This window comes from Alnus glutinosa, chromosome 11 (assembly GCF_958979055.1).
Source record: "Alnus glutinosa chromosome 11, dhAlnGlut1.1, whole genome shotgun sequence".
Classification (NCBI taxonomy): domain Eukaryota; kingdom Viridiplantae; phylum Streptophyta; class Magnoliopsida; order Fagales; family Betulaceae; genus Alnus; species Alnus glutinosa.
The window spans coordinates 28,572,466-28,600,314 of NC_084896.1; the positions used below are offsets into that span (position 1 = coordinate 28,572,466).

Here is a 27,849-nt window from a genome sequence, read left to right on the forward strand (position 1 = left end):
TAGACTTTTAATTGCAAGAGCTCGTTAGTAAATTTGGTGAAGGGGCGATGAAACTTTTGACACTTGCTTGATTGTGAGGATGTTGGGGTCACAAAGGAGGGGAGAAGCCAAGGGCACAGGAGTAGAGAGAGAAACAGTGGTTGAGTCGGGAGGTAGAGATGGTTGTGGGGAGATGGCAAGACTACGGTGGAGATGAGTTAGGGGGGGAGATCGAGCTTTGGATCGATGATGCGCTATGTATTTGGCTATTCATTTACAATGAGCGATCAAGGTTCTAAAAGTTACACTTCTAAGGTATTGCGGGGATTTGAATCCTAAGTTACTGCATAATGTGATTGAGGTTACAAATAAACGTGATTTAAGGACCATATTATGTCATTATATGATATAAAACAACATCTGAAACAACTGAGTTATTATACACTTGAATTTTATGACTGTCCAATCAATATAAAGTGATATTTTCCTAAATTAGAAGGCACATGAGTCCATACACTAACGCATAACACTTTTGTTTATTTGGTATTTTCTTCGTCTATTTCTTATTTTCTTTTCTTTTCTTTTCTAGCCAAAGAGTAAAATAACTTTCTAGGAACCTGTCATAATAGGTAGACTTCTGCAGGTACAATAAACACAAAAATAGAAGGAATTTTGTTAAGAAGTAAGAAAAAGAAAAAAATTCTGCCACTACGATCATTGTTCTCAATCACAAATATTTGTTACTTAGCAGGTTGCCAGTTTTATCAATTCATGATGGGTTTTGGGTTTAACCTGTTGTCCCTCATTACTTATAGGAACTATAGATTGTCACATAAGTATCATTCCTGAATTATCTACAATCTAACAAAAGGAATACATCATGAACATTCTGATGAATATTCACAGTTTAGAAATTTCCCCCACAGAAAAAATAAAAAAATAAAAAAACATTTCAATTGTGATTCTGGTTTTTTGTCATATGAAACAAGCATCACAACATCTTCAATCCAATCCAAACTAGCAGTACCAAGCTCTTCATGAAAATGCAAAAGGATAATCACTGAGGCTCTATCTTTGAAGTTGGATAAACCCCACTGTACTCAAAGCCCTCATTGCTGTAAGGATGGTGGGAATTCTCCTTATTTATATCGTAACTCTCTGAAGTGGTTGCGGATTCAGCATTGGGGTTCAAACCAGCTAGCTCCATAATGTTCTCAATCTCTTTCACCACCATACCCATTGTAGGCCTGTTAGCTCCTGATTCTTCAACACAACGCATTGCCAGGTCTACGAACTTCTCTAATCCTTTCAGTGATGTCTGCAAACCAATGGCTGGGTCAAGAATCTCATGAAGGTTGTATAATACTTTCGTCCTATCCATTGCTGTCTGTACCACCATGACAATATACTTCCCCCGTTCAATTGGCATTCTTGCAGTTATCAGCTCCAGCAGTACCACTCCAAAGCCATATACATCACTCTTTTCAGTCAACTGTTGGGTCGTGTAATATTCGGGATCCAAGTAGCCCTACACAATTAAAGAAAATCAGTTCACACTGCTTGATTTTGATGCAATGCGGTGGAATTCTAAATCAACTCAAGATGTAAAAACACATGGCTTTAACAAGTTGTTAAAGTTTAGATTCCCCTGGTCAGAGGGAATCATATGTATTTGTTCGTTAAGAAAATTTAGATTCTACACGCGGATACATGTGACCTTATGGCCCAACAGGATCTGGTAAGCAAACTGCCTAGGAAGAAAAAGGCACAATCCAGTAACAGGTTCAAACATTGTCAATTTTTTTGTATTTGCTTTAAATACCCGACAATGGGACAATTTTCTGCCTAAACCCTGATCTGCTTCTTCCGTTACTACATTGTAAGGCAATTTTCTGCCTAAACCAGCTCCTACTGCTTATATACCATGTCATTGAAAATCTCATGGTTGAGGACGCCGATTTTTGGCTAAATTAGTTTAACATTATAAACGACAGCAATCCTCAATTACTTTTTGTTTCCTCATCATTTTTTTTCTTTTTAAAGGGCATTAATTTTACTAGAGTATAGGTTTATGGGATTTTCGACTAACCATTGTCCCTTTAACTTGAGTAGTGACATGGCCACTTTCGGCATCACCCATAAGCTTAGAAAGACCAAAATCAGCAACTTTTGCATTTAAGCGCTCATCCAGTAAAATGTTGGTTGATTTGATGTCCCTGTGTATAATAGGTGGGTTGGCAAGTTCATGAAGATACGCCAGACCTCTGGCTGCACCAAGGGCAACTTTTAGTCTTCTTATCCAATCCAACCGGATTCCTGACTTCCCTGCATAAGCAACAGCTATGTCATTAAACTTTTAGGAAAAATTATATGAGGACTGTTTACCAGGCTAATTTACATTGTCTGGAGAGAGCAATATGAGTTCAGGATGTATATTTTTTCAAGGGGCACAGGTGAGAGAAGCATTAAACTATGAAGATTTTATTGATTCTTACTGTAGAAACAAGATATATTGTCTTCTTCTCAGTTCCTTAATTAGTGAACAATATAATGCTAATAAACTGAGGAGTTCCACAATATTATTAATAAAGTACTACACCTAAAGTGTCAACAGATACAAGAATTCAATTAGATAAAAGAAAAGAAGGTCAAGAATAGAATGGAAGTACCTGAAAGGCCATCCATAAGAGTACCATTTGGAACATACTCATATACCAGCATCTGTTCACCCTGATCGAAACAAAAACCAACAAGACTGACAAGATTCTTATGATGAACCCTTGATAGAAGTTCAATCTCAGTTTTGAACTCAACCCCACCCTGCATAGATTCTGTATGAGCTCGTTTGATGGCAATCAGTTGACCAGCAGGAAGAATCCCCCGATAAACCTGTAAAAAAGTTGACGACAGATTAGACATTTAGTAAATATTTTTTTGATAAGTACATTTAGTAAATATTTAGCGACAGGAACAGTTTATAACTATTGAGAGAAGCTTAAGAAGCTTTTGTTAACAAGAAATTTATGGGGGAAGAATAAAAGAACAATTTTGGAAGGAAATTGAGGATTTGAAGTGCAAGAAAACAATTAAAATTGGATAGATTAGAAATGTTCTTTTTATAGAGCTTGAAGAATCTTCTAGTATATTCTCACAAAATTAGGAAAGAATCAATATTGTTGCAAGAGAGTCAAAATTAAACCTTTCCATATCCCCCAGATCCAATAGAATTTGCTTCAGAAAACTTGTTGGTGTACTTCTTCAGCTCTTCAAAAGAAAAAGATCTAGCCCCTTTTAACTGAGGAATGCCACCACTGCCGTTATTTGGATCCCAGTGTGCTGCATTTGTATGGCATGAAAACGAATATATATACCCTTACAATTCCATACTAACAACTCTGAAATGCCAAGTTTAGATCATAAATTTCTTACCAAAAGGATTTAATTGCCCAGAAGCACTTTCTGCTCTTCGTTTTTGACGGAGAGCATAAACATAAACCCCAGCAAGGACTAATAGTAGCAGCAGGATGGTGAAACCAGCTACCGCTCCAATTATAACTCCTATGCTCAAAGACTTTTTTGATTCTGTAGATATTCCTAAACCATGCAAAGAAGGGAGAGGGGGAGAGAGAGATAGGTCATAATCGGATCAAGCTAACATTGTGACAATTATTATTTTTAGAGATGCATCAGAATAAGACAGCAAATATGGAGTATTACTTTTTATTGAAACTGTGAAATTCCAAGTTACCTGCATAGTACCCATATGGATTAGCCAAAAAATAGTAGGATCCAAAACCTGTTGGAGGCGTAAAAGTGTGGCTACTAAATAGAGACCCAATATTTAAAATTTCAGTTCGATTGAAATGATCTTGGCCAGATGGGAAGACGTCTAGGCTCAGGTTCAGGTTCATAGTTGATGAGTCTTTGATTGGATTACGCAAGGAAACTGAATCCACAGGAAGACTACAATCCTTAAAACGTTGCATGAGAGTGCTCTGAAGTTCTAGGTAGTAACTTGAGATCCCCAAGTCTAAAAAGTTAGGAGCTCTGAAGACTAGAGTTCCGCTGTATGCATACGCACATTGACAGTTGGGGCTGGAAATCTGATCCGAAGTGCATTGAGCAGGCGGACAGCTATGATTTGATGGCGTGGAGTATGGGGGTGTATTCGATTGAGAAACCGCACAGTAACTCTTTGTGGCATCTGGTGGGTTACAAATTGGGTTATGCACAAGTCTGCAGTGATTTTGGAAAATTAGTCCAATAGTGTGACAAGAAATCAAATGGTCAGTTCTTGGACACTGCAAATGAAATGACCAAGATAACTAATATGGCTTACATCAAGTTCTTGTTGTATCCGCCAGCTGAGTATACTTCGTGCACAATAGAATTGTTCTGCAAATCAACAAGTTGCAGTTTGCTGCTATAGCTGGTACCAATATCTAAGGTGCCACTGAGATTGTTGTTCCTTAGTGTCCTGTCCCCACATGTCAGAACATTCACATCATTATCACCCTATATATGTATATATTTATATAACTAGATTTCATGGTGTTCGAACCCATGCTCGTTCCATTTGGATTTTCTCTATCACATTGAAATCTGCTTGAGATCAAGCTGATACTCACACAGTCTGTAAATTGGGAAGGCTGAATATGGAACTAGGAACAGGTCCTTGAAGTTGTGTGTTTTCCATCACTCTGCACCAATAAGACATTTAGAGGTTAAATCTTCTCCCTGTTTGACAAAAATCCCGAATGCATTCATACACACATGAAAGCCAGAGAGAGAGAAGAGCACCACCAGTTTCACAGCCCATTCAGCACATACCCAAGCCAGAATGGGAAGGGCTTATAATGGAGAGATGCAACTTTTCAATGTAAACTGTACTTATAAAGTGTGAAAGAAACCTAATATCAGAATAATATATACTACTTACATTGAGAAGATACTAACAGAACGAGCTGAATATGTCAGTTCAATGATCTATTATAGGGAAGATTCTAGAGGTTGTTGCCAAAGATTCAAAAGATAGATGGATGAAGTGGGAGCAAGGAGCCTTGTCTGGGAAGGTATTAACACAGATACCAAACCCAGTGAGAAATCCAGAAGAAGACTATTATGAAAATGATCCTTTATACTACAATGGTGCACGGAGGCAAGGAACATATCAGTGAATCAAGTTGGTGACTATAGTACTGGGTATGTTGAGAATTATGAGAGGATATGAGATATGCTAAAATCAAAATGAATTAACCTGCCAGAAATTAGCAATAGCTGAAGATGAGCCCAAAGTGAACTAGGTTGTGTGGGTTGGTCCATACAAGTGTAGCGAAGACTAAAGACTGCATGTGGCAAGGAGAAACATTAGGAGTCAAGCACACTTAAACAAGGAGGATTAACAAAATATAGATAAAATTGTGAGAGAAATCTACAGGAACCCAAATTTTTCTAATAACGCTATTGGATATAAACCGTCTTCTTTTAAATTCTTTCAATTCTTTTCTTTGGCAGTATGCCTATGTTGTTGGGAGAGAAGGGGGAAGGGACATGGAGAAAGAGAAGAGCAAAACTTACAATGTCGCCAAAGACTGTAAGGTTGAAAACCATGGAGGCATATCGGAAACAGTGAAACTATTGTTGCTCATATCCCTGCAGATCACATTTCAGTCAAAGAAAACATTGCAAGATTACTAACTATAGTTACGATAGAAATAAGGCTGTGACAAATAGTAAACGTGTGAGGAAAGATGATCAACTGATCATCCATTTATGATGGTCTGAGAATGCTTAGCTACCCTTGCACCACAAATCAATTTGTAGCCTCAGTAAAACTGTTTCGACTTACACATAGGTGAGGCTCAAGCCAGTAAGGTTGGGAATAGAACCAGTGAACTTATTGTTGGACAAGTACCTGAAACAGAATATCAGAAGCTCTTTTAGTAAATGAAAATTCCCAAACAAGATGATAATCGTCAAACAAGTATAAATGCTGCATTTGGTTTGTCCATATTTTCTGCTTACAGCTCGTTAAGGTAAACAAGATTGCTGAGGTTCGAAGGCAGAGTCCCACTTAGTGAATTCCTATCAAAGCGTCTGTAGCCAAAACAAGATATTTAGCACAATAACTTGTCAAAATTTCACAGCCATCTATAGTATAGGACAGAATTCACTTGAGTATCTGAGCTAGATACTCACATCACCTCCAAAGTCTGCACACTTCCAATGGTTTCAGGGATACTGCCACTGAGATTATTGCCGTTAAGAATCCTGCCAGAGAAATATATGAGTGGATGGAAAGTAATGAGTAAATTGACAGTATCTTGCTATACCAATTGAGAATAATAAAACATTTCCATTCCTTGGATTCCATATCCAAGACATTATCCTGATATTTGACATTAGAGACAAAAAACAGGAAAAACAATTGCAGAGGCGATACCCCAAAAAAAAAAAAAGAAGAAGGAAAAAGCGCAACAAAGGGAGACTATTAGGCCTGTATTTCAAACATTACTAATATGAAGACGTGAAAGCTTGCCACCTAGCCATACCTTCAAGTTTTAGACAATAAACAGTCTCACGAAACTTACAAGTGTAACAGAATCATATTTGAGCTGAAAAGTTGAGGAGGAATTTCGCCAGAGAATTTGTTGCTTTCGAGATGACTGTATATAACATAAAGAATCATAGATGGCTATTAATTGGAGAAAACAAAGACACTAGGAGAAACAATATAATCATCTTGAAATTACATAAACTTGACATACAAGTGCTTTGCATGAAGTAGGTTATCAAGACCAGGAGAGACTGGTATAGGTCCATTAAGCTGGTTTACGGCTAGGTCCAGCCAATAAAGATTGGAAAGAATACCAATAGAGGCCGGAATTGGTCCACTAAAGCTATTATTAGTCAGAGATCTGCAATTGATAGCAAAAGATGAGTTATGGAATTCAGTGTAAGTTGGCCCAGAAATGAAACTGCACTAAAATACCACCAAATGCAAGATTTACAGCATGTGAAGACAGACCCTTCATCCAGAAAATCACAGTGTACTAAATGAAAGATAAGTTAAGATCCATAAGTAATTTCATGTGTATTTGATGCTACACTGAAAAACAAAAAAACGAATACAAAGTTAAAAGCCTTACAGAGTGGTTAGCTGCTGTAGATTTCCTATTGTGTCTGGAATAGATCCAGAGAACCCACAACCAATCAGGTTTCTGCTATGCAAAAAGAAACAGCTTAATTAAAAAGGATGTTTACACGCAAGTTGATTATCGGCTAAGACTCTGACAGCAATCAACATTTCCTTACAAGGTAACTAGCTTCTTTAAACTCCCAATTGAAGGTGGAAGTGGTCCTGTTAAGTACTTGTTGTAAGACAGGTCCCTATATGAAAAAGCTGACAATCAGAAAACAAATTACAGACTACTAATTGAATAAGCAACAAGCAAATACTGCAGCAGAAAATAGACATCAATTTAATCTAATAGATGACATGAAATAAAATACAATTTCTTAGACACTACTCTCATGATGATAATCCCTACTCTCATGATTGCAATCCCCTGAAATGGTTGGTGCCAGAGACGCAAGTCTCAGAGAGATAAAGGGACCCAGGCATGAGGAATGTGCTGTCTCACATATGAAGCACTGAATCTTAACATATATGAACATGGAAGTGTAAGAAAAATGATGGTAGTTGACTGTCACTCAAGAAAAGTTGTAAATGAATTATTATGAGTCTATGAGTCTATGACTAACAGAACTGGCTAAGTAAAAATAGAAGACCTACAAAATCTGCAACTCAGACAACGACTCGATTTCGCGAGATAGCCTGCCTGACAAATTCATGCTCTGTAATTGTCTGAAATAAAAAGCAGCACGTTAACACAAAAAAATTGGACATAAGTTACAGCCTTCCAAAAGCGTTAAAGGGTGAAACTTACAAGGAGGTCACCCGTGAATTGTTGCATACAATCCCATCCCATTTGCTACCACAAGGGTCAGGACGTACCCAATTTGGTGGTGTGTTCATCAATTCATCCTTTACAGAAAGTAGGCCATTATCTGCATCAGAAATTATAAGATAGTTTTCATGATTCAATCACCAAAAAAAAAAAAAGTCATGCAGAACCATACAAGTATTATACTGAATATGTACATAAACTGAGGGAAGGATTACAACTAGCTTTATCCAACTGAGGGAAAGCAATTTTCAGGACTTGATGCACTGTACTGTTATTTCAGCAACCCAGGTAACAAAAGGAAATTACCATTCAAGAGCTGATCCTCTTATCGGGATTGACCAAGTATTTCCCAGTTCCAAGTGTGCCAATTAACTTTAAAAGTACCAAAGCCACAAAAGAAACAATATATGTACATATACACATGTATATATATTTATCATTTCCCTATCCAGTGGGCTATGTAACTTGAATCTGACTTGACAACGCTAGCGTCATATAGACATCTATATATCATATAGATGTCTTTTCACATTTTCAAAGACATCATTTTATAAAAATATGGAAAGGCATCTATATTCCTGATTTATAACTAAATGCAGAGAAATGGAGAGGATCCAAATTCTTGGCTATTGCGGTCCAACATATAGATTGACCATCCGTTACCAAATCCATTGATTCCATTGCCATTGTTATACATTATGCCCAAAACGTAAAAACACATAACATCCACCCTTACCGTTAAGTCCATATAAATATTCGGCCCGTTTCTAATACTTAACCAACATTGTTAAATATATTGATATGTATGTGTAAAAAGGAATTTTATGCTCAATTAATTATTAATTCGTATTGTTTTGAATTCTATTTCATTTGTAAAATCAAGCAAAAAATATAACTAAACGTCCATTTTATATATTTATATTTTGTTCAAGTAGGGAGATCAATCCATGTGCTACCTAAAGGTTAATTAGACATTCTGCATCATGTTTCACTTATTCCAACTAAATACATTTTTTTTTTCTTTAATTTTTTTCACTCTATTTATTTGATATTTGTTCTTTAGGTTGTTTAGAACAATCAGCATATCTGAGAAAAAAAAAAAAAACACACTCGACTGGCTACCTTCTCTCTGTTTATTTTGTATTGCGTGCATCCAAGAATTTGGTTAATAAGTACAATTTGTCTGAATTGTAATTTATTTTTTATTGAAATATTAGATTAATTTTGTATTTGATTTTGATTTTGTACAATATGCCGTTAACCAACAAATAAAAAATAAACTTGAAAGTACTTTATGTATAACCTAATATTTCTTTTTAATTAATCCAATACAATATTTTGATTCTCTCCTTATGGATAACATGTGATTTTATTATTTAATAAATACATTTAAGAATTATTTTAATTTATAAATCGAATTGTTACTTTTTAGTTGAAATATCTATTTAATATTTAAATATAAAAAGGCATCATTTTAAACTTTTGCCTTAAGCCTCACAATATAGAGAGTCGGCGTTGTTCTTCTTTCTTCTATTTTCCTTTCTTTCTCTAATGCACGCTCTTTCTCTCTGTGTCTGGTTTTCGTATTTCTCTGTTTCTTAGTTTTTCTCTGTTTTTTTATTTTTGTCCTTACTGCAAAATTGAAAGGGGACAATTTTTAACACTAATTTGGGCTTTCGGTATGTATATTCTTCTCCTCTCTCTACTACTAGTTTTTTTTTTTTTTTGCCCCAATTTGGTGAAATTTTTTATAGGCATGTGTAGTCTTGGGTTTAAGTTTTAGCATCTTTCTCACGCCCATTCAAATTTTCTAATGTAATTTTACTTAAGATAAAATAAATTGTTGGATTTGAAAACTGGTACTTTAGATGTTGGTGATTGTGTTTATACAAAGTACATTGCACTTGAAGTTTATTTCTTTCAGCTTTATCAGCATATGCTGCTAGGATAATTCATAGATCAGACTCATGTTCTTCTGAGGTGTTTTACTTATTGATATGTTGTACTTTACTACTTTTGGCTTTACTTACTTGGTTATGGTTTGACAAATAGAGATTTGTATAACCCTGAGAAGCTCTACTCACTTAGTTCCTCTTCAACGATCTTCAGGAAAAGAAAGCGGTTCACTTTTGTATAGATGTTATTCAACTCTTTTGATATGAATCTGGCAAAGCTGGGTACTTGACTTGCTATCTTTCTTTCTTTTCTTTTCTTTTCTTTTTTTTTTTTTTTTTTTTTTTTTTGCAATCAAATAAATCCTCTTATATGAAGTTCAATGTTTAATTATTTCTTTAGTGTTTCGAAATCATTTCTATTCTTTTTTTGTACAACCATTTCTATTCTTTTTTTTTTTTTTAATATTCAAATGGCTTATTTTCATTTTGTAAATTTTACATTGAATTCAGAGAAATGAAAAAGAGTTTCTTATCATTGATTTTGGTACGAGATATGACTTTTTTTTTTTGGTGGTAATGCACATTGTTTACATTCTTAATTGATAGCTAACATTAGCTTTCAAGGTTTTATAATGGATTATGAATCTATGATTTCTTTTTATAGTTCTTTTTTTTATGGAATTTTATATTATCATATATTTTCATTCATGTCGTGTTTGTGTTTTTGGGTTCTCAATATTTTTGTCACTGTTTTTCTTTTTCTTTCTTTTTTTTTTTAAAGAATAGAAATATCATGCAACCAAATTTTTTATGTTCGTATACAAACATAATTCATTTCGTTTTAAACTGCATCTATGAAAATAATTATTTGACATGTTTCAATTTATAAGGATTTAAACTTTATGAATTTTAAATTTTATTTAATTTGTGCGTTTATAGCATTGAGTAAAAACTCTTGTTATAAACAATTATATATATTTGGTAGCAATTAGTTAAATAAGTGAGAAAAGAAAATTAATTACTAATAATCTTTTAACGACTTTTTGAATAAATTATAATAAAAAAAGCCCGCACTTAGAGCGGGTTATAAGATAGTTTGAATAATAAAGGAGATAAATGAAGTCTTCAGCAACAAACTTAAAGAACGGGATATTAGAAGTCTGTAAGTCACATAAAAACTTGATTAACAAACAAACAAAAGAAACTCACAGTCATCACTGGCTGTACTTTCCATAACGAAATATGGGATGAAAAGCAGCAGCAGCAGAATCAGCTGCGTCCTTTGACCCATCTCTCAACGAACAAAATGCTTCCAAATCTCAGAATTCAGGTAATTTAGTTACGTTGGAAATGCTGGAGATCGAAGTTTTAGATGAAAGCCACCTAATAACATTGGCTTGAGCAACCTATACAAAGAGTATGGTCAGAAAAAGTCGTTCCCGAAGAAAGATTCAAACAAAGCGAGTTGTTTATCATATGGGTTGACAGTTGAGATCGACCCTTAGTCACTGCCATGGCAATTAAGGATGATAAGTACATGTGAAAGTAGGCCAGTACGTAGCTGTGATGATGATAACAATAGCAAGTTGTGCGTCCTCTACAAGCGTCAAGGGTTGTTTACTTGTTTCAATTATGGTCCGTTTGAAAACCCTTCTCCTCCCTTCCCTTGGGTTTTTTCTTTTTAATAATTGAAAAATAAAATTGATATGATAAAAAGTTGAAATAATTTATATAGAAAAGTGAAAAAAAAAAAAAAAAATTATATTGTAGTGAATTTTTTATTTAAAAAGTAATAAAAAAGTGTTGATGTGATATAAAAAGTTAAAAAAAAAATTAAAAATATTTTGAAGTTAAATTTTTTTTTTTTTTTTTTTTTGAAGAAGCGTAGGGAGGAGGAGAGAAGGAAAAATGAAGAAGAAAAGGCCGGCATCTAAAAATTAGCAAATGTTGGAGTGGGAGTAGATGAGCAGTGATTGGGGGACCTTGCCAGCCCCTTTCTCTTTTTTAATAAATAAATCAATTTTATTGAAAAAAAAATTAAAACAATAAAAAAATCACTTTTTGAATATAATTGTTTTGTTTATTAAAAAAAAGGAGAAAAGGGGCCGGCAAGGAGTCCCCAATTACTGCTCGTGATCGAGTAGATAGCCGTGCCTCTCGGCTCTCAGTCCATCTCTGACCACTTGCCATTTTTCTTTCTTTTTTCTTTTCATGCAGGAGAAAAATAAAGCATTCATTATTCCAACAACGTCTGCCACGTCATGTATATATACATGGGTCCCACGCGGACCACCGTGTCAAAGGAATCAGAGGATGGCTTGGCCCAAATCAGGGGCGGAGGGAGGGGGGGTCGAGAGGGGGCAAATGCCCCCCCTCAACCTCCAAAAATTTCTCTTATACCATGTAGAAATCTTCCTAATATTTTGGTTGCCCACCCTAACCAGTCACCAGGGGCACTGCCCTCAGCCTCTCAGCCACTAATAGGGGCAAACGACTCCCGCCGCCATTTTTATTTTTTTCTTTGACAGTCTCAGTTTTTAGGTTGGATGTTATAGACGAGGAAGACGAACGAGGAAGATGAACTTTTATGACTTTAAAAAAACGCACCGTTTAGTTGATGAAAGCGCGTGTTTAAAGAAAGCCACGCCTTTCAAATGTTGCCCAACGCTCAGTTTTTGTAGTGACTGCCAGTTGTTGTAAAGGCATGTGTCAATTTACTTTTTTTGGCTCTCTAATTGACCGCTAGATTTGATTGGGATCGAGACACTACAGTAAATCACTAAACTCACCCACTCAAGTAAAAAAAAAATTTTAAAAAAAGCTGAAGACTAAAGTACATAATAAACCATGGGCCATGGCATTGAGTTGCTATTTGCTATTGCAAGATGCAATTTATAGTTTGTCTCGGAGAGTATTTTGCAGGTAAAATGTGTAATTTCAAACTAAAATGCGAAAAGTAAATTGTGAGGAGTGAATTTTTAAATAATTACAGTTTGAAAACGTAAAAAAAAATTACATTTTCAAATCTTACACAATGAAATATTTTTTTTATATTAAAAACGTACTATTTTAAAAGTTAACTTGCAATTTTAAGGGTGTTTTACTAAACACACTATTTTGTTCTCTATTTTACCAAACGCTTAATTGCGTTTTTTAAAATTATATTTTTAAATTGCACGTGTTAAAATCGCTATTTTTAAATCGTCCTTTTTAAAACCGTAAACTCAAACGGACATTCAAAGACATTGAGTTGTGATTGCGATTGCAATTTTGAGAATTTCTGAAGTCTAAAACAAGTTCATCTTTTATAGCACGACCATCAAATTCTTATTATTCTTATTGTAGTTCTTTCATTCCGTCAAATTTTTCTTCTTCATGCCGTCCAATAATTCAAATAAATTACTTCCTTTTTTTTTTTTTCCTTTGATTTCTTCTTTTTGAAAAGTTTCAGATATTTATTTTATTTATTCAAACTTTTACATTGATTACGCTTTTATATTTAGATTGCTCTTATAAATTAATTGTTTATGAATATATGGTTTTTTTAGCATATTTTAATTATATAAAATATATAATTGTAATTATACGAGATTATGGAGAACAAAAATGATGAGCTATAATCAAATTCTAAACAAGATCGTGTCGATGTAAATTTAACAAATATTTTTAATAAATTTTCTTTAACTTCATTTTTAATCTTGACCCTCCTTAACCAAAATCTTGGCTCCGTCACTGGGCCCAAATAATCAAAATTTTGTGTGACTGAGGACGGGGGAGCCGGAGGTCAGTGGTGGGCGCACGCGCCAACGTTTGCCGTTTACCCTTTGACATTCCCACAGGCCACAACAAAGTCTGTCCGTTGAGAAAGATGAGTGATGGGTTAGACTTGGTCCTCCCACTGGGGGAAGCAGCGGAGACCTTCCAACTGGAGAAGGCCGTGTGTAGCCATGGGCTGTTCATGATGGCACCCAACCAGTGGGACCCTCTCTCCAAGACCCTTCTCCGCCCACTCCGTCTTCTCCACTCCCAACCCCAAACCTCAGTCCTTGTCCGCGTCTCCCAACCCCACTGGGACCCTCACTCTCTCCATCTCCGCATTTACGGCACCCACTCCCTCTCCACAACTCATCGACAATCACTGCTGGTACTCTATATTCTCTATTCTTAGTTTGGATTGATTCATCTGGGTGGGTAATGGGTATTATTGTAATTGAGATTAATTTATAGGCCCAGGTTTCGCGAATGCTGCGTCTGTCGGAAACCGAGGAGAGGGCTGCGAGAGAGTTCCGAAAGATGTGCACCAATGGAGCAGAGACGGATGGGAGCTTTGGTGGCATTGGCAGGGTGTTCAGGTCTCCTACGTTGTTCGAGGACATGGTCAAGTGCATTCTCCTCTGCAACTGCCAGTGAGCTCCTAACTTTTAACTTCCTCTTCTCATACATTCTCACCACTTCTCCCATACCACCTGCTATTGCTAATGCTACAAAGTCAAGTGCTTCAATTCTTGTTTTGATTTTAAATTGTTGTAAAGGATGGAGTTTATGAAAACGGCTGACTTTTACTCAATTTGAAATTACTCTAAATTTAAAAAACTCTCAATTTCACCCGTCAATCTTTGAATTTGTTGCAATATCCTCCTTCGTTATCTGCTATCCACTATCCGCACATGCGGATGCGGTTAGCAAAAATCTATTCGCACCTGTTTTGAGTAATGAGGAACAATTCATCCGGATGAATTTTAGAAAAAAAAAATTGAGACTACTATGCGTGGCCCTTCACACGTTATACAGAAATTAATTTGCTATTCATAAAAGGACATAAATTTCCTAAAAACAAGCTTGTAGGAAATTTCATACCACATATAAAAATGACATGTCCTTTAAACGTGAGAAGCATATATTTTTTTTTTATTAATGCTATTAAAAAAAATATGTGAAAAACACATGCTATTAAAACAATATGTGCTTCTTACATGTCAAGAGACACATATCAATATTATACGTGGGTCGTATAAAATTTCCTACGTACAAACCGGTTTACAAGAAATTTCTGTCCTTCATAAAATAGGTAGATAGCCTAATTGTAGGCCATCCTCATCCAAATTGGAGATGTTTTATACCACATAATTAAAGAAGGTTGAAGATAATTTCAACCACATAATCTCTGCCAATCCATCATATTAATGGAGATGTCGATCTCCTCCGACTCCAGTAGCAGTTAAAATCAGCAGCCTAATTGTAGGCCATCCTCGTCCAAAACAGAGATGCATGTTTTATACCACATATATGAAGAAGGTTGGAGATAAGGTTGCTCGGAATTTTAAACATATGTTTGTGTCAAACCGGCCATTTTCTGGCCGGTCCACTTCATGTATGATCGTGATTGTCCACTTCAAGTGATTGGCCCAAAGTCTCAAAGCCTTGTAATCTCTTAGAGAATGCATCCTGCTGCTATTGTAAACTAATTTCCATATCTTTTTCCTTGACTCCACTTCTCTCTCATTTTAAATATTTATCTGATCTAGTCAAAAGTTTCCGGAACCAAATCTGCTGATTAATGATTATCTTTTCAACTGCCTCTCCAGTAGATGTTAAAACTCTTCTATTTACCCAGACAAGACCATTGGCATTCCCCTTGGAGTTGGAGGAGTTATGCAATGGGATTGGGTGCAAAATACTGTGGGAAAGAAGTCAGCAATTTTGTATAACTAGTGTTGAATGTGTCAAAAAAAAGAAAAAACACTTTTTTCCTCACTCAACGTTGCAAACTGAACTGACTCCAGAAAGCAGGGAAACTAATGTTTCTAAAGCCAATTAATGATAACCTTCACAACTTTAATAGGTGGTCCAGAACCTTAAGCATGGCGAGAGCACTTTGTGAGCTTCAGTTGGAACTGCAGAGTCGATCGTCATGCATGTCCTCCACTGAAACTGGAGGATCAGTTACTGAAGCTAGCAATACCAACTCTAAGAGCCCAAAAACTGAGAATGAGGACTTTGTTCCGAAGACACCTGTAGGAAAAGAGACAAAGACAAAGCTCAAGGCATCCAAAGTTTCCACAAATTTGACAAAGCTTGCGGAGACCGAAGCGGAGTTGGGAGCAAATGCTTATTTCAGGACAGACTCTGTCCAAACTAAAGCTGAGAACTTGAGCTCAAATGTCCTTCCAACTAATGTAGAAGATGATTCATGTCAAAACTGCAAAAGTTGTCAGGCTACTGGAGAACTATACAAGACTGACTCATGTTTGCTCACTGTGCTTCAGTGTTTTGAAGGGCAAGAATCTGATGCCTATGGTATGGTAGGAAATTTTCCTAGCCCAAGAGAACTAGCAAACCTTGATGAAAGTTTGCTGAGAACACGCTGCAATCTCGGCTACAGAGCAAGCCGCATATTGAAACTTGCTCAGGGTATTGTTGAAGGCAGAATTCAACTAACACAACTTGAAGAAGCCTGTAAAGGAGCAAGCTTATCCAGCTACAATATGTTGGATGACCAGTTGAAGGGAATTGATGGATTTGGTCCTTTTACATGTGCCAATGTGCTTATGTGCATGGGATTTTACCACGTCATTCCAACTGATTCTGAAACTATCAGGCATTTAAGACAGGTATTCATTTGGTTCTTCCTCTGGCTTTATCAGAAGTATTGAAAATGTGCCTGATATGATTGAAGTATTCCTTAATAAAATGCAGGTCCATGCAAGAAAATCCAACTCTCAAACAGTGCAGAGAGATGTTGAATATATCTATGGGAAGTATGCACCATTTCAGTTCTTGGCATATTGGTATATGATACAACAACTCTAATTTCGTATTGACTATAGCTTCTTCATATTTTCCTATCATGCTTTTGTAATCCTTCATAATTAGTTTCACTACATAATATCTCTTCTGTTTTCTATTAGGTCTGAACTCTGGCACTTCTATGAGAAAAGATTTGGGAAGCTAAGCGAAATGCCATGCTCAGATTATCACCTAATCACTGCCAGTAATATGAGAATCGCAAGAGGTAAAAGCAAGAGGAAGAGAATATGACTCCAGAGAAAGCCTAGCATTAGCTTGGATGACAAAAAAGTGAGAGGCTAGTTTAGCTGCCCTGTTCTGTGATTCACTTTTTATTATTTTTAGTGTTTCAGGCATGCTGAAAATTGCTTGAACTGCTTAACAATTTTGAGGCTTTGTCTGCCATTTGGAACACAATTTGTGACATCATGCCCATGCGATGTAGTGTAATATGAAGTTTCCATGTAAGTTGCTCAGTTTTGACTTTCTGGTCCTTAATTCTTTTATTTTTATTCTCTGGTAAATAAGGAGGGAAAGGCCCAACTACCTTGCAATATTACATCCCAAGTAGGAGTTCCACTGATCCTTGAGTTAGCTGAGAGTGTACGTACCATTAGGATGAAATAAGATTGACAAGCTAAGTGAGTTGGCCCAACTACCATCACTGCCAGCATTCCAGGTAAGCTTTAAGCCATTAGAACGTTAATCAAAATTAGCTGAGAAAGCCTACATTCCATTCGCCACTGCCCCCAAGTCAGTATCGCACTGACCGTAACAAAGGAAAAAATAAATAAAGAAAAAGTGTAGTTGCTGTCTTGCACGTTTGGGTCTGACAGCACAAAACGTTTGGCTCACTACTCTTAAAAACATCTTTTCTCAAATACATGTGTGCAACCTAATTATTTACTTCATAGTTGTGGAAAGTAAAATAGCTCCCTTGATACTTCTTCTTAAGTCACCGGTCTGTCTCTATAGCCAACTAGTACGTCTCCAAGCCATAATATTTACATCTCAACTTCTTGTTAATGCAGATTTCTGATAATAAGAAATCTTCCATCATCCCAAGAAAAAAATAATACTATCTTATGAGATGTCAATAAAATTTGCAATATGGCGAAGTGAGTAATTGACTGCCACTAGCACAGAGTTTATGGTTGGCCTGTGAAATTCTTGAAACTTGACCACGTGGCACTTCATGCTGCAATTTTGAGATTGGAAGGGTAAGTTTGATAGAAAAATAGTCTCAGATGAACAAGAATGACAATTTCAATCAAATTTATATGACCAACGACCATAAAGAAAACCATGAAAAAATAGAAATTGAAAAAAGTGTCGCACAAATGGAACCCCATATGATCGGAAAATTTGAGTCTAGCTTTATAGCTTTAAACCTTGGGTTTCTAATCTATCCAAGAAAGACTTTTTCATCTTCCCTTTTTTAAACAGCACTTACTAAGCAAAACGCTTATTGAAAAGATATATATATATATATATATATATATATATATATATATATATATATATATATATATATATGCTGGTCCTATCTTCTGGAATGTATATGTATGTACTGGACACCTGATGGATAAGAAATGGCTAATAATTGCTGATTCAGCAAGGTTTCTACACACCTCCTTAACCAATTCGTTTAACTAGTGCTTGCAGAAGGAGCCTCTGGCTGCTTTTCTGCCAAAGCATCTTGAAAAGCTGGTATCTCATTGTATGCCTCATTCAACCTGGATAAAAGAGGGAATTGGGTCTGCAGAATAAAATTGAAAGAGTAAAAGGAAACCTGTCAGCAAACACTTACAGAAATACTGTAGACCCTAGATTTCAGGACTACTGGATATAGTTGTTATCATGAGTGAAAGAGAAAGAGAGAGAATTTCATAATCTTACTTCTAATAATTAAACAACAGGATCAAAGAAGCAACAAAAGGAGAAAGCAATACAAAACTAATGAAGCCAAAAATATCCGCAGCAAAAATTCTAGCTGGTGGATGAAGAAGTTGGAATATCTCAGACCAGAAGCAAGGTGTACAATGGCCGCAGAAGAATATACAAGGTCATAAAATTTTCCAAATACTGTAATTCCACAAATTCTTGATGGCCAGGTTCCAGTAGCATTTACAACCTAAAAGGAAAAAAAACTATCCTCATATATGAAGGCTAAACTCTAGGTCCATGACAAAGTGCAGCTACTGTTATTACAACAAAGTGTACATACAGCAGATCAAAGGAAACGTTCGTATTAAAGCAGATTGCAGATAAATTTAATTCATTTAATGAAAACGTCAGCCATCAACCGCTGCTTTTTCATTTTTATTTATTTTGCACTTTTTCTGAAGAAATATTGTGTCTAGTAAGACTGCTACTGTTTTTCCCATTAATATAAATTAGAGATATTTCCTACACATGTAGCTGCCACATTAACTTATAGAATGAGCAATACCATGTCAACATTGAACATTTTACTTGCTGCATCAAGCTGAGGCGCTAGAAACAAATCTGCCTGCAATAATAGAGAATGCATTACATTATGTTTTAAGAAATACCTTAATTCATGAACGAATTCCACTCAAGCTCTTGTACTGCAGCACAGTAGAAAGTGAAGTTCTAGCATACTGCAATGTGCCTAAGGCATGTAAAGTATAAGACTGGAATCAGCACAATTGTATATATGTATACAATTGTGCTTAGAGTTGAGTTTGGTGCCTTCATGTCTCAGAATCCATGGTTTGGGAGAAGAACCGTTTTCAGATTGCAGTCCCAAAGATTGAGGAGTGGGTTCAGATATTTTATGTTGTGTTCTGCTGCCAGAAGGTAGCAGTTGGTCTCAATACTTAAGGTTGTAATAACATTAAGAGATATCTTCCTGTGTAGAAGATAAAGCAACTTCAGACTGGTTGACGACTTTCTTAGCGAAGCCCCAAGGAATATTGGAATATTCGGTACCAAATTGAAGATTTCAGAAGACGCACATTTTTTTTTCAGCCTTTCTCTGTGCAGTAGCCAATTTTAAATTAGTTTGAAAGGATCTAGGGTTTAAGATTGTGTGTTTAGGGTTAGGTACCTAGTGCATTAAATGTAGATAGCCAACTTAGAAGAAAGCATTCTTAAGAGCCGTAATACATCTGTAGCACCTTCCAAACCCTCTCTAGAAAAATGCCTGCAAACAGTACAGTGTCTGCTATATGCAAGTTCACAGGCACAGACACAGATGGAGCAAGAAAACAAACCAGGAAAACTTCATCTCCAGTTGCATATCGACCAGCATGGTCTTTTAACAGCTTTTCAAGTGCTGAAACAAATTGAAATAGTGATCAAATTAAGCCAAAACTGCCATTCAGGAGCAGAAACAATCACATGGTGAGCTGCAAAAAGCAAAGAGGAAATCAAAAGTCGTTAGAAAGATCGAGATAGTCCAAGAAAATAAAATTTTGCATTCAACCTTTGTTTCTCCCCAATTATTCTGATGATTGGTCTTTGGATATATGAACATTGACCTGATTATCCAAACAAACAAATAGATACGATCCTTCCAACAGATCTAGAATCCATTGGCACTTAACATGTCTTCTACATGATATAATAATAGTCTATCCAAGTAGAAAGTCCATGTACAGCTAAACTCCCTTGAATTTCATGAGTAATGAAAAACTAGTACCACAACCTAGAAAGTTGAAGTCATATTACAAATTTGATATAAAGTCTATTGATAATAGACCTAGCTGATACTTCTTCTTTTTATAAGTAAGGGAATCGCCTACCGTGGGGCTGATACTGTTAATCTTGTGAACTGCTGAGCATGCAGATATTTCGGAACTCATAGAGATAATTAAAATCAAAGAATTATTGTTGTCAGGCGTATCTCTAAAATGGCTTATGGAGGGACTGAATGCTCAGATTGTGTCTATATCATAACTCAATATTATTCGCAAAGACTATTATCAGATATCTTCCCCTATATCTTGCTAAAATTCTGTATATATTATATTCATTCAATGGCTGTGTGAGAATTGGTCTTGTCATCAGCTTATTGTGAAATAATGCTTGGACAGCCATCCATGGCTGAAGCCATACCCAAAAGATCTTCAACAACTCTAGTGCCATAGTTCTAATGTATGAATTCAACCCATCCTTCAGACAGGTAAAATTGAACTTAAATTCTACGTGTCATGTATAAATTGGCATTTGTCTCCTCTCTGGGGGTGAAGGGAGTGGGAAGGAGGATTGGGTTCAGCGACAGCTTAGTGCAAGCTTACCTGCCAAGCCTTTTTCAATATGCTGTTTAGCCCAAGCAAGTTGCTCGTTGGGACCAACTCTTTCTTCAATGTACTTCTGTAAATGGGAAAAGCAGAAAAACAAAATTAATATCATATATGTTTTAACAATGTTATCAATAATAAATAAGAATGTAGTCAAGCTGAGATGAGTATTAAAAATTTAAGATTAGTTTGTTTAATTTTCTTTTGAATACAAGTTGAGCTCGAGCTGATCACCAAACTAAATTACATGTTCAAGCTTAGTTAATTTATTTTTTAAATAAGCTCAAGTGTGCTCACGAGCGCTTTAATTAATGTATTCCTCTCCTCATAAAATGTTAATACCATGAGACCCGTTATTTCTTCATCTCCCATCCATCTTTTTTTCAAATCAACCATGTGTGACCTACAATTCCAATGGTTGATTTGAAAAAAAAAAAAAAAATTACATATATGGATAGAGATGGAGAAAATAGCATTTCTCAAATACCATTATTGAAATTTTGCACTTTTCCATAAATCCAGGCTATAATTGTCGTTAAGTTTATATCATTCAAGTTAATTAGATAAACTAATTTTTATTTATGAATTTATGAAAATTATATTCGCCTACTAAGATTTGTAACAAATCATAGAAAAAAAAATTATCACGAAACAGACTATTAATGTTATATTTTGTGACCATATCTACAAATTTATAGCGGAAAAGTTGCTACCACAATTTCTTAAAAAAAAAAAAAAGGATTTCCTATCTAGTTTTCAAAGCTTTGCGATTTACTTCCTCCATCATATTTTCCATCAAACTTACTAACGGAGTTGCTGCCTGTAAGCACATCGCTAGATCACCACAACCACGTATTAAATTCGACACATCATATCTATGTTGTATACAAACTGTGTGAAATTTCAATTCTATCCTTAAAAATAATAAAAGTAGCATTAAAAAAAAAAAAAAAAAAAAAAAAACACCCTGATGAAAATGGATATGTGATGTGGTGGGTGCAATTGCGGCCCCCACCCAAGTCCCACATAGATCCAACTTTTCTTTCACTTTTTTTTGGACGAAAAAAGTTATTCATAAAGTTATGAAAACCTAGGCAGAGAATCTCTCTTCTTCTTCCCCTCTTTTTTTTTTTTTTTTTTTTTTTTGGATAAACATAGATAGCAATTTTGAAATGTGTTAAAACCTATAGAGTAATTTTTTTTATTTTCCCTTCATATAATCCAATTTTGAGTTCAAACTATATGCATCACATTGAAGAGAATTCTTTTTCTTTTTCTTTTTTCTCATCTTTTATATACTTCAAATGTTATCATTACAAAATTATAAATAATAAAATTGAAGCTATACAATTTTATACAAGTTGGCTCATTTGATAAACAAGCTTAAATCTTTGTTCAAACTCAATTCGTTTATTAATCAAACAGAACTTAATCAAGTTTATACTAGTTGAGCTGGAACTATTAATAAACAAGTTAGTTCATTTGCAACCCTAATTATGCACATATTGTCTGAATTCTAACTAATGGATACAGAACCATAAAAGCCTCACTCAGCTACATACCAGTATAGTTAGATTTTGACGAGGCTGTATGCTTGAGGAAACAATATTGGCAGCCTATATATCATGTGGCAAAAGAAACCTCATTAATCTCTGAATCTGAAACATACTTGAAAAACATTGGTGAATATTAGGAAAAATTAGATAACACCAGACAAACATTTATGCCTGATTACATCAGGAAACTCAAACCATCATTACTATTCCAGCATCTATCCCCTCGAGGCTGGACAAGAAAGTAATTCTAAAGAAGGATTTTTGTTACATATTATCTACCATGAAGAAAACAATTCTTTTAGTGTTATTAATCATGCAGAATACAAATAAGTGCAGGTGTGTCAGAAATGTTTAAGGTACCCATATACTGGACAAGAAAGTAATGATCACAGCAGACACAGCCATCCTTGTTAATGTGTATCCAGGTTTATTTCAGATTGTTAACTCTCCATGGGCCATGAGGCCATGCACTGATCTCCAATATTAAGATTCATAAATATTTAAGCTTATCTCTGTCCATGTGTTAACATTCTTTCATTTATGTTTTTAAATACTTCCAAATTTCTTTGAAAATTATGAGTGGTACTACAAAACCCACTTCTACCAACTTTCTTATTCATGACACGGTTATAACTCTGTGTGAGTCACTAACAGATGCAAGTACTGGAGTCACTTCCAGAGAAGAGGTAAACAGTTTTAGTTAGAATTGTTGTGTACAACTGACATATATTTGAGATAAAGTACATCAATGGCCAAGGAACAATTCACATTTTCTAACAAGAGCATTCGATGGAATATGTAGAGCTCAATGAATATGGGTTCTTAAGCTTAAACTCAAATAAAGAGTCATACTGTTAAGGATAAGATAGTAAACTCACACAACACACGCGGATCCTACTCAGCATCCGCCACTACAGACTCAGCCTCACTCCTGGACAGCAGACAAACCCTAGAACAATCAGCCAATCGAGGGCACCATGGCTGCTTTTGCCACAAATCTGGCAGGGAGAATACTGGCGAGGAGGCAGGGCAGTAGCAGAGAGGAAGTGCTCGGCAGTGGAAATTTGAGGCTGTTGTGGAGGTGGATTTCTTGGAGAGAAGGGTGGAATATGATACTGGTGGTTGTGTGGAGATGGGTGACGAAATTGACCAGGTGGTTTAGGGAAGAATCTGAGTTTGCGGAAGTTGTTAGGACTATTGTGGAAGGAGTTGGAACTGTAAGGTGGTTTCGATCGATGAGCATGAAGAGCAAAGGAACCGGCTTCAGCGTTAAGTGCTTGCTGTTGGTTTTGAAGAAGTATTTCATGGCTAAGCAACTCGGATTGGAAATCATGAACAGTAGTTTCTCGGTCACGTAGGGTAAAGGCAGTAACAAAGGAATTAAAAGTAGGGTTGACTCCATTGATGATGAGCGAAATCAAGTCATCATCATCAACGGGTTTACCTACGGCAGAAAGTTCATCAGCCCAAGCTTTGGCTTGGTTGAGGTATTCGGTGCACGTCTTATTCCCCTGCTGTAAGCTTTGCAACTGACGCTTGAGATGGGAGATGCGTGATCTGGACTGAGCAGCAAAATGTGTAGCCAGAGAGTCCATGCAATCCTCGATGTGTAACGATCCACCCCCAATGACACAATATTGTCCGCTTTTGGCTCCCCATATCAGACTTCCCAGGAGGTCACCCATCCTGGGATTGCTCTCGCAGCGGCTCGCTTAACTGCGGAGTTCTGATAGGTTCATTGTCATCACGGCTTTAAAACGCGTTGTGTCATATAGGGTGCATTTATACATATAAGCACATCCTCATTCCCAGGCGATGTGGGACATCACAATCACCCCCCCTTGGGACCCAGCGTCCTCGCTGGCGACCCTCATGGGATCACCCCATTCTTGGCATCCCAGCGAGTGCCCGCCGGCAACCCTCTTGGGCTTGTGCACGCTCCCACCATCTCAGGCTGGGCAATGGCTCTGATACCATTTGTAACGATCCACCCCCAATGACACAATATTGTCCGCTTTTGGCTCCCCATATCAGACTTCCCAGGAGGTCACCCATCCTGGGATTGCTCTCGCAGCGGCTCGCTTAACTGCGGAGTTCTGATAGGTTCATTGCCATCACGGCTTTAAAACGCGTTGTGTCATATAGGGTGCATTTATACATATAAGCACATCCTCATTCCCAGGCGATGTGGGACATCACACGATGTGTTCAAACCATACATCGATGGCACAAGTGAAGGTGCTAGAGAGCAGATAATGAGACTTAGAAGCTGTTAGTCTCGTCTCAGCCATGCAACATAGGCTGGATTGGGAATCTGGGCATCACCAGTGGCATTGGCGATGGTTTTGGGAGGACAGGGTTCCGTCCCATCAAGCAATCCCTAGAGTTCATAACCACATAGGATAGGTTGAAACTAAGCAACCCATCCGAGGTAGTTAGAGCCTTCCAATTTGATGCCGCCGAGCTATGTAACATTGGGCATCAAAGGATTGGTTTCAGCAGGTGCAGCATTTGTGTTGGCCATGGAAGAGCGTTGGCTATCGGTTTGGCTCTGATACCATGTAAACTTAAAAGAATATTAGGGTAAAAACCTTAAGCACTTGATGCTTAGGTTTAGTATTGATACAGTATTTATAGGGATTTACAATATGCCGTGTACATGGCATGATATAATATCATATGCTAGATAAGGTAAGTAACATTCTTTCCTAGGAAGGTAAAGATGGCAATATAGCCGTTGAGTGTACAATAGGAATAGTGTGCAAGAATAATGACAGATATGCTAGCTATAGGTTTGATATGGTGAGGAAATTCGGATCTGTTCATGTTGAGGAAGGCTCCCTTGAATCACGGCTAATTGTTCTAGGGTTTGTCTGTTGTCCATGAGTGAGGCTGAATTTGTAGTGGTGGTTGCTGAGTAGGATCCGGGTGTGTTGTGTGAGTTAACTATCTTATCCTTAACACATACTTCACCTTACTGAAATCTGTTAGTTTGAGCATAAGAGAAGTTGGTTAAGAAACCTCATAGAATAAAATAGCACAGTGACCTCCCGTGAGCGAACTGACAAGTATACTTTGCAATTTCTCAAGTGCAAGCACACAAGTTCTTGATTTAGTCAAGAATCAATAATCAATCCATTCATACTGGTTAATGAATTTTTGTTTCAAAGTGATGCATTAAATTTTATTTAAAAAAAAAAAAAACAGATGCAATATTACCTGGTAGTTGATGCCTCTTTTCTGAAGATCTCGAGGCAACAATGGATGCTGGGGATATTTCGCTTCTAAATACTGCATGCGTTGCAAAAGTACAACAAGAACCATTAATATAGGAAAGATTGAAAATGTACATGAAGGGGATGTTTGATGAGACAGACGGTAAAGAAATTGTGAAAAATAAAATATAAAATATAAAAAAAAAAAATTGTCACTTATATACCATTATGATGGCAAAAGAGTCGGAAAGTACAATATCTCCATCCACGAGCACCGGCACGTAACCAAGAGGATTTACCTTTCTAAACTCTACGAAGCCAAAAAAAAAAAGAGAATGCTTTCAAGAGTTTTTTTTTTTTTTCTTTAATTATAGAGAGATCAAATTTAGTAGAAGGGGCGGGGCCATTATGGAATGCATGTAGAGGCGTAGAGCAATAGAATTCATTCAGAAGTTTGAGAAAAAGAACATGCAGAAGGTTGGGAAAAAATAAGAAGAACAAAAAGAGAATCAAAACTGACCTGGACTGAATTGCTCTCCCTTCAATATGTTAACTGCTCTGTCTTCGTATTTCAGCTCTATATATGATTTATGCAAAATTGAAACAGTCAAACAGTACTGGATCAACAAAAGACTAGAGGGGCTTACCATTAATGATCGATTAACCATAAACTAAAGTCAAAAGACAATAATTTGAAGAAATTTAAAAAAAAGGGGAAGCAAAGGGCTTACCTTTCAAGCTGAGGGCAATACGAACACGGCGGGAGCAAGAACTCCTCCAGTACGAATACAGCTTCAGCTGATTCTTATCGCCATTTCCGCCTCCACTCGCCTAATCAAACCACCCCCCGCCAAAAAAATAAAGAAAAGAATAAACCCAATTCTCAGTCTCCTCTCACGTATACAAATCTTCATATACTTAAAGTAAAATAAAAAAGAACGAGAATACTGACTGTAATTTGTAATAGCGCATACCAATGCCATGACCCGCTCCAAGTAACAAAGAAGGATAATTCGATCAAGCAGCGATCTCTTGATTTGGTTACCCCTAAACAACGCAACACAAAACAGCCAGTGACGACGCACTCTTTAAGGCCAATCCAATCCCAACGAGACATGCAGTGTCGTTGTCCAACTCTAAAGTTTGCGTCGCGGTAGTCTATTGGCCGTTGGCTTTCTGCGGTGTCGTCGGCTGCATTCCCAATTGATTACTCACACTCACACAGTTACACCAGCCCATTTGTTTAGTACATGCTTAACGAGTCATGCTTCTTCCTTATTCTTACGTTATCTCAAAATTGATATTGTTTTTAAAATTATGCTGCGATTAAAATGATCTACTAAAATTAAATAATAATTTTAAAAGTTACATCAATTTTAAAATAACACAAGAAAAAGATGAAAGGTTGAGAACAACCTAGACTAGAAGAATTGAAAGCCAGATCTCCTCCCCCAGCAGCCTTGAAAGAAGAGCTTCTAGGAGTGATAAGCTGCTATGAAGACTTTTGGTTTTTTGGAAGAAAAAAAAAAAAATATATATATATATATATATACCGTAATGAATGGGGCATGATACTTTCGTATGTAATTATCTAGAAGATGAATGGTAACCTACTTTCACCGATCATGATTATGATTTGTATGATGATTATTATAGTGACAATTAACAGAAGAATTGCATTAAGGGGTATTATATGATGAACCATTATGACATGAAGACTTTATGAAGATGCATTATGACAGACTTTATAAAGAAGAATTATGATATGAAGACTTTTGAAGAAGGCATTTATGACATGGAGACTTTATGAATCATTTTCACACCCGCCGACACAAAAGACAAAATAATCAATACTGCTCAGAAGACTCAAGAATTATTACTGCCTTTACTGTTCAGAAGACATGTGGAATATTGAATTATTGCTACCTTTACTGTTCAAAAAGATATGCACAATATTTACTACTGTTCATATTTGTAGTTTTCCTTTTCTTCTAGCCTATAAAAGACCTGTAAGATATGTTAGAAGGCAGAGGCTATTTGAGAGGTCATTTAAGACGCAACTCAGAGATAACTTGAGTGCCTATCGTCCTTAGCCTTTGTATCATTTCTATCCTTTGTATCCAGTATTATCTTTTCTTTTTCTTTTTCTTTTCATTTCCTAATATCTTCGGCCTCTGCAT

At 36.3% G+C, this 27,849-nt stretch overlaps 3 protein-coding genes across 7 annotated transcripts in view; 1 reads left to right on the top strand and 2 right to left on the bottom strand.

The window, feature by feature from the left end:
* Window positions 1-804: 804 nt before the first annotated feature.
* Window positions 805-11,253, bottom strand: LOC133881406 (leucine-rich repeat receptor protein kinase HPCA1-like). Of its 2 annotated transcripts, none has more exons than XM_062320327.1 (19): window positions 11,054-11,253; window positions 7,929-8,049; window positions 7,775-7,846; window positions 7,294-7,368; window positions 7,128-7,199; window positions 6,747-6,896; window positions 6,570-6,644; window positions 6,178-6,249; window positions 6,004-6,075; window positions 5,828-5,893; window positions 5,557-5,631; window positions 4,608-4,679; window positions 4,319-4,456; window positions 3,728-4,215; window positions 3,409-3,561; window positions 3,179-3,315; window positions 2,649-2,868; window positions 2,069-2,304; window positions 805-1,507 (listed from the first exon to the last, which is right to left on the bottom strand). In XM_062320327.1, the coding sequence occupies exons 1-19, from the start codon at window positions 11,133-11,135 to the stop codon at window positions 1,037-1,039; spliced, it is 2,847 nt and encodes a 948-aa protein (XP_062176311.1). In that variant the 5' UTR covers window positions 11,136-11,253; the 3' UTR covers window positions 805-1,036. The 2 variants fall into 2 exon arrangements, with proteins under 2 accessions (XP_062176311.1, XP_062176310.1); XM_062320326.1 differs by having other exon boundaries at window positions 3,409-3,573.
* Window positions 11,254-13,579: 2,326 nt separating this feature from the next.
* Window positions 13,580-17,106, top strand: LOC133881409 (uncharacterized). Of its 2 annotated transcripts, none has more exons than XM_062320334.1 (5): window positions 13,580-13,988; window positions 14,072-14,250; window positions 15,687-16,455; window positions 16,541-16,632; window positions 16,753-17,106. In XM_062320334.1, the coding sequence occupies exons 1-5, from the start codon at window positions 13,713-13,715 to the stop codon at window positions 16,880-16,882; spliced, it is 1,446 nt and encodes a 481-aa protein (XP_062176318.1). In that variant the 5' UTR covers window positions 13,580-13,712; the 3' UTR covers window positions 16,883-17,106. The 2 variants fall into 2 exon arrangements, with proteins under 2 accessions (XP_062176318.1, XP_062176319.1); XM_062320335.1 differs by having other exon boundaries at window positions 13,580-13,839; window positions 14,073-14,250.
* Window positions 17,107-17,312: 206 nt separating this feature from the next.
* Window positions 17,313-27,849, bottom strand: part of LOC133881412 (glutathione S-transferase zeta class-like) — a 33,365-nt gene continuing 22,828 nt past the window's right edge. The window contains exons 1-11 of one of the 3 annotated variants that reach the window (XM_062320347.1): window positions 26,644-26,981; window positions 26,401-26,500; window positions 26,190-26,246; window positions 25,894-25,979; window positions 25,674-25,745; window positions 22,461-22,514; window positions 20,896-20,971; window positions 19,870-19,931; window positions 19,083-19,142; window positions 18,262-18,389; window positions 17,313-17,828 (exon numbers count right to left, since the gene is read on the bottom strand). In XM_062320347.1, the coding sequence (XP_062176331.1) occupies window positions 18,279-18,389; window positions 19,083-19,142; window positions 19,870-19,931; window positions 20,896-20,971; window positions 22,461-22,514; window positions 25,674-25,745; window positions 25,894-25,979; window positions 26,190-26,246; window positions 26,401-26,500; window positions 26,644-26,652 (687 nt within the window). In that variant the 5' untranslated portion in view covers window positions 26,653-26,981 and the 3' untranslated portion in view covers window positions 17,313-17,828; window positions 18,262-18,278. Of the gene's footprint in view, window positions 17,829-18,261; window positions 18,390-19,082; window positions 19,143-19,869; window positions 19,932-20,895; window positions 20,972-22,460; window positions 22,515-25,673; window positions 25,746-25,893; window positions 25,980-26,189; window positions 26,247-26,400; window positions 26,501-26,643; window positions 26,982-27,849 lie in introns of those variants that run through there. The other 2 variants (XM_062320349.1, XM_062320348.1) reach the window with 2 other exon arrangements.

What these genes read in the sequence shown, in the direction of transcription:
- LOC133881406 (XM_062320326.1), bottom strand. Translation starts at nt 11,135, where the DNA reads ATGGGTCAAAGGACGCAGCTGATTCTGCTGCTGCTGCTTTTCATCCCA. An exon ending in CTTGTTTACCTTAACGAGCT is followed by an intron (nt 5,894 to 6,003) that starts GTAAGCAGAAAA and finishes ATTCTGTTTCAG; the next exon opens with GTACTTGTCCAACAATAAGT. An exon ending in CTCAAGTTAAAGGGACAATG is followed by an intron (nt 1,508 to 2,068) that starts GTTAGTCGAAAA and finishes TTAATTGTGTAG; the next exon opens with GGCTACTTGGATCCCGAATA.
- LOC133881409 (XM_062320334.1), top strand. Translation starts at nt 13,713, where the DNA reads ATGAGTGATGGGTTAGACTTGGTCCTCCCACTGGGGGAAGCAGCGGAG. An exon ending in CTATCAGGCATTTAAGACAG is followed by an intron (nt 16,456 to 16,540) that starts GTATTCATTTGG and finishes AATAAAATGCAG; the next exon opens with GTCCATGCAAGAAAATCCAA. An exon ending in TTTCAGTTCTTGGCATATTG is followed by an intron (nt 16,633 to 16,752) that starts GTATATGATACA and finishes GTTTTCTATTAG; the next exon opens with GTCTGAACTCTGGCACTTCT.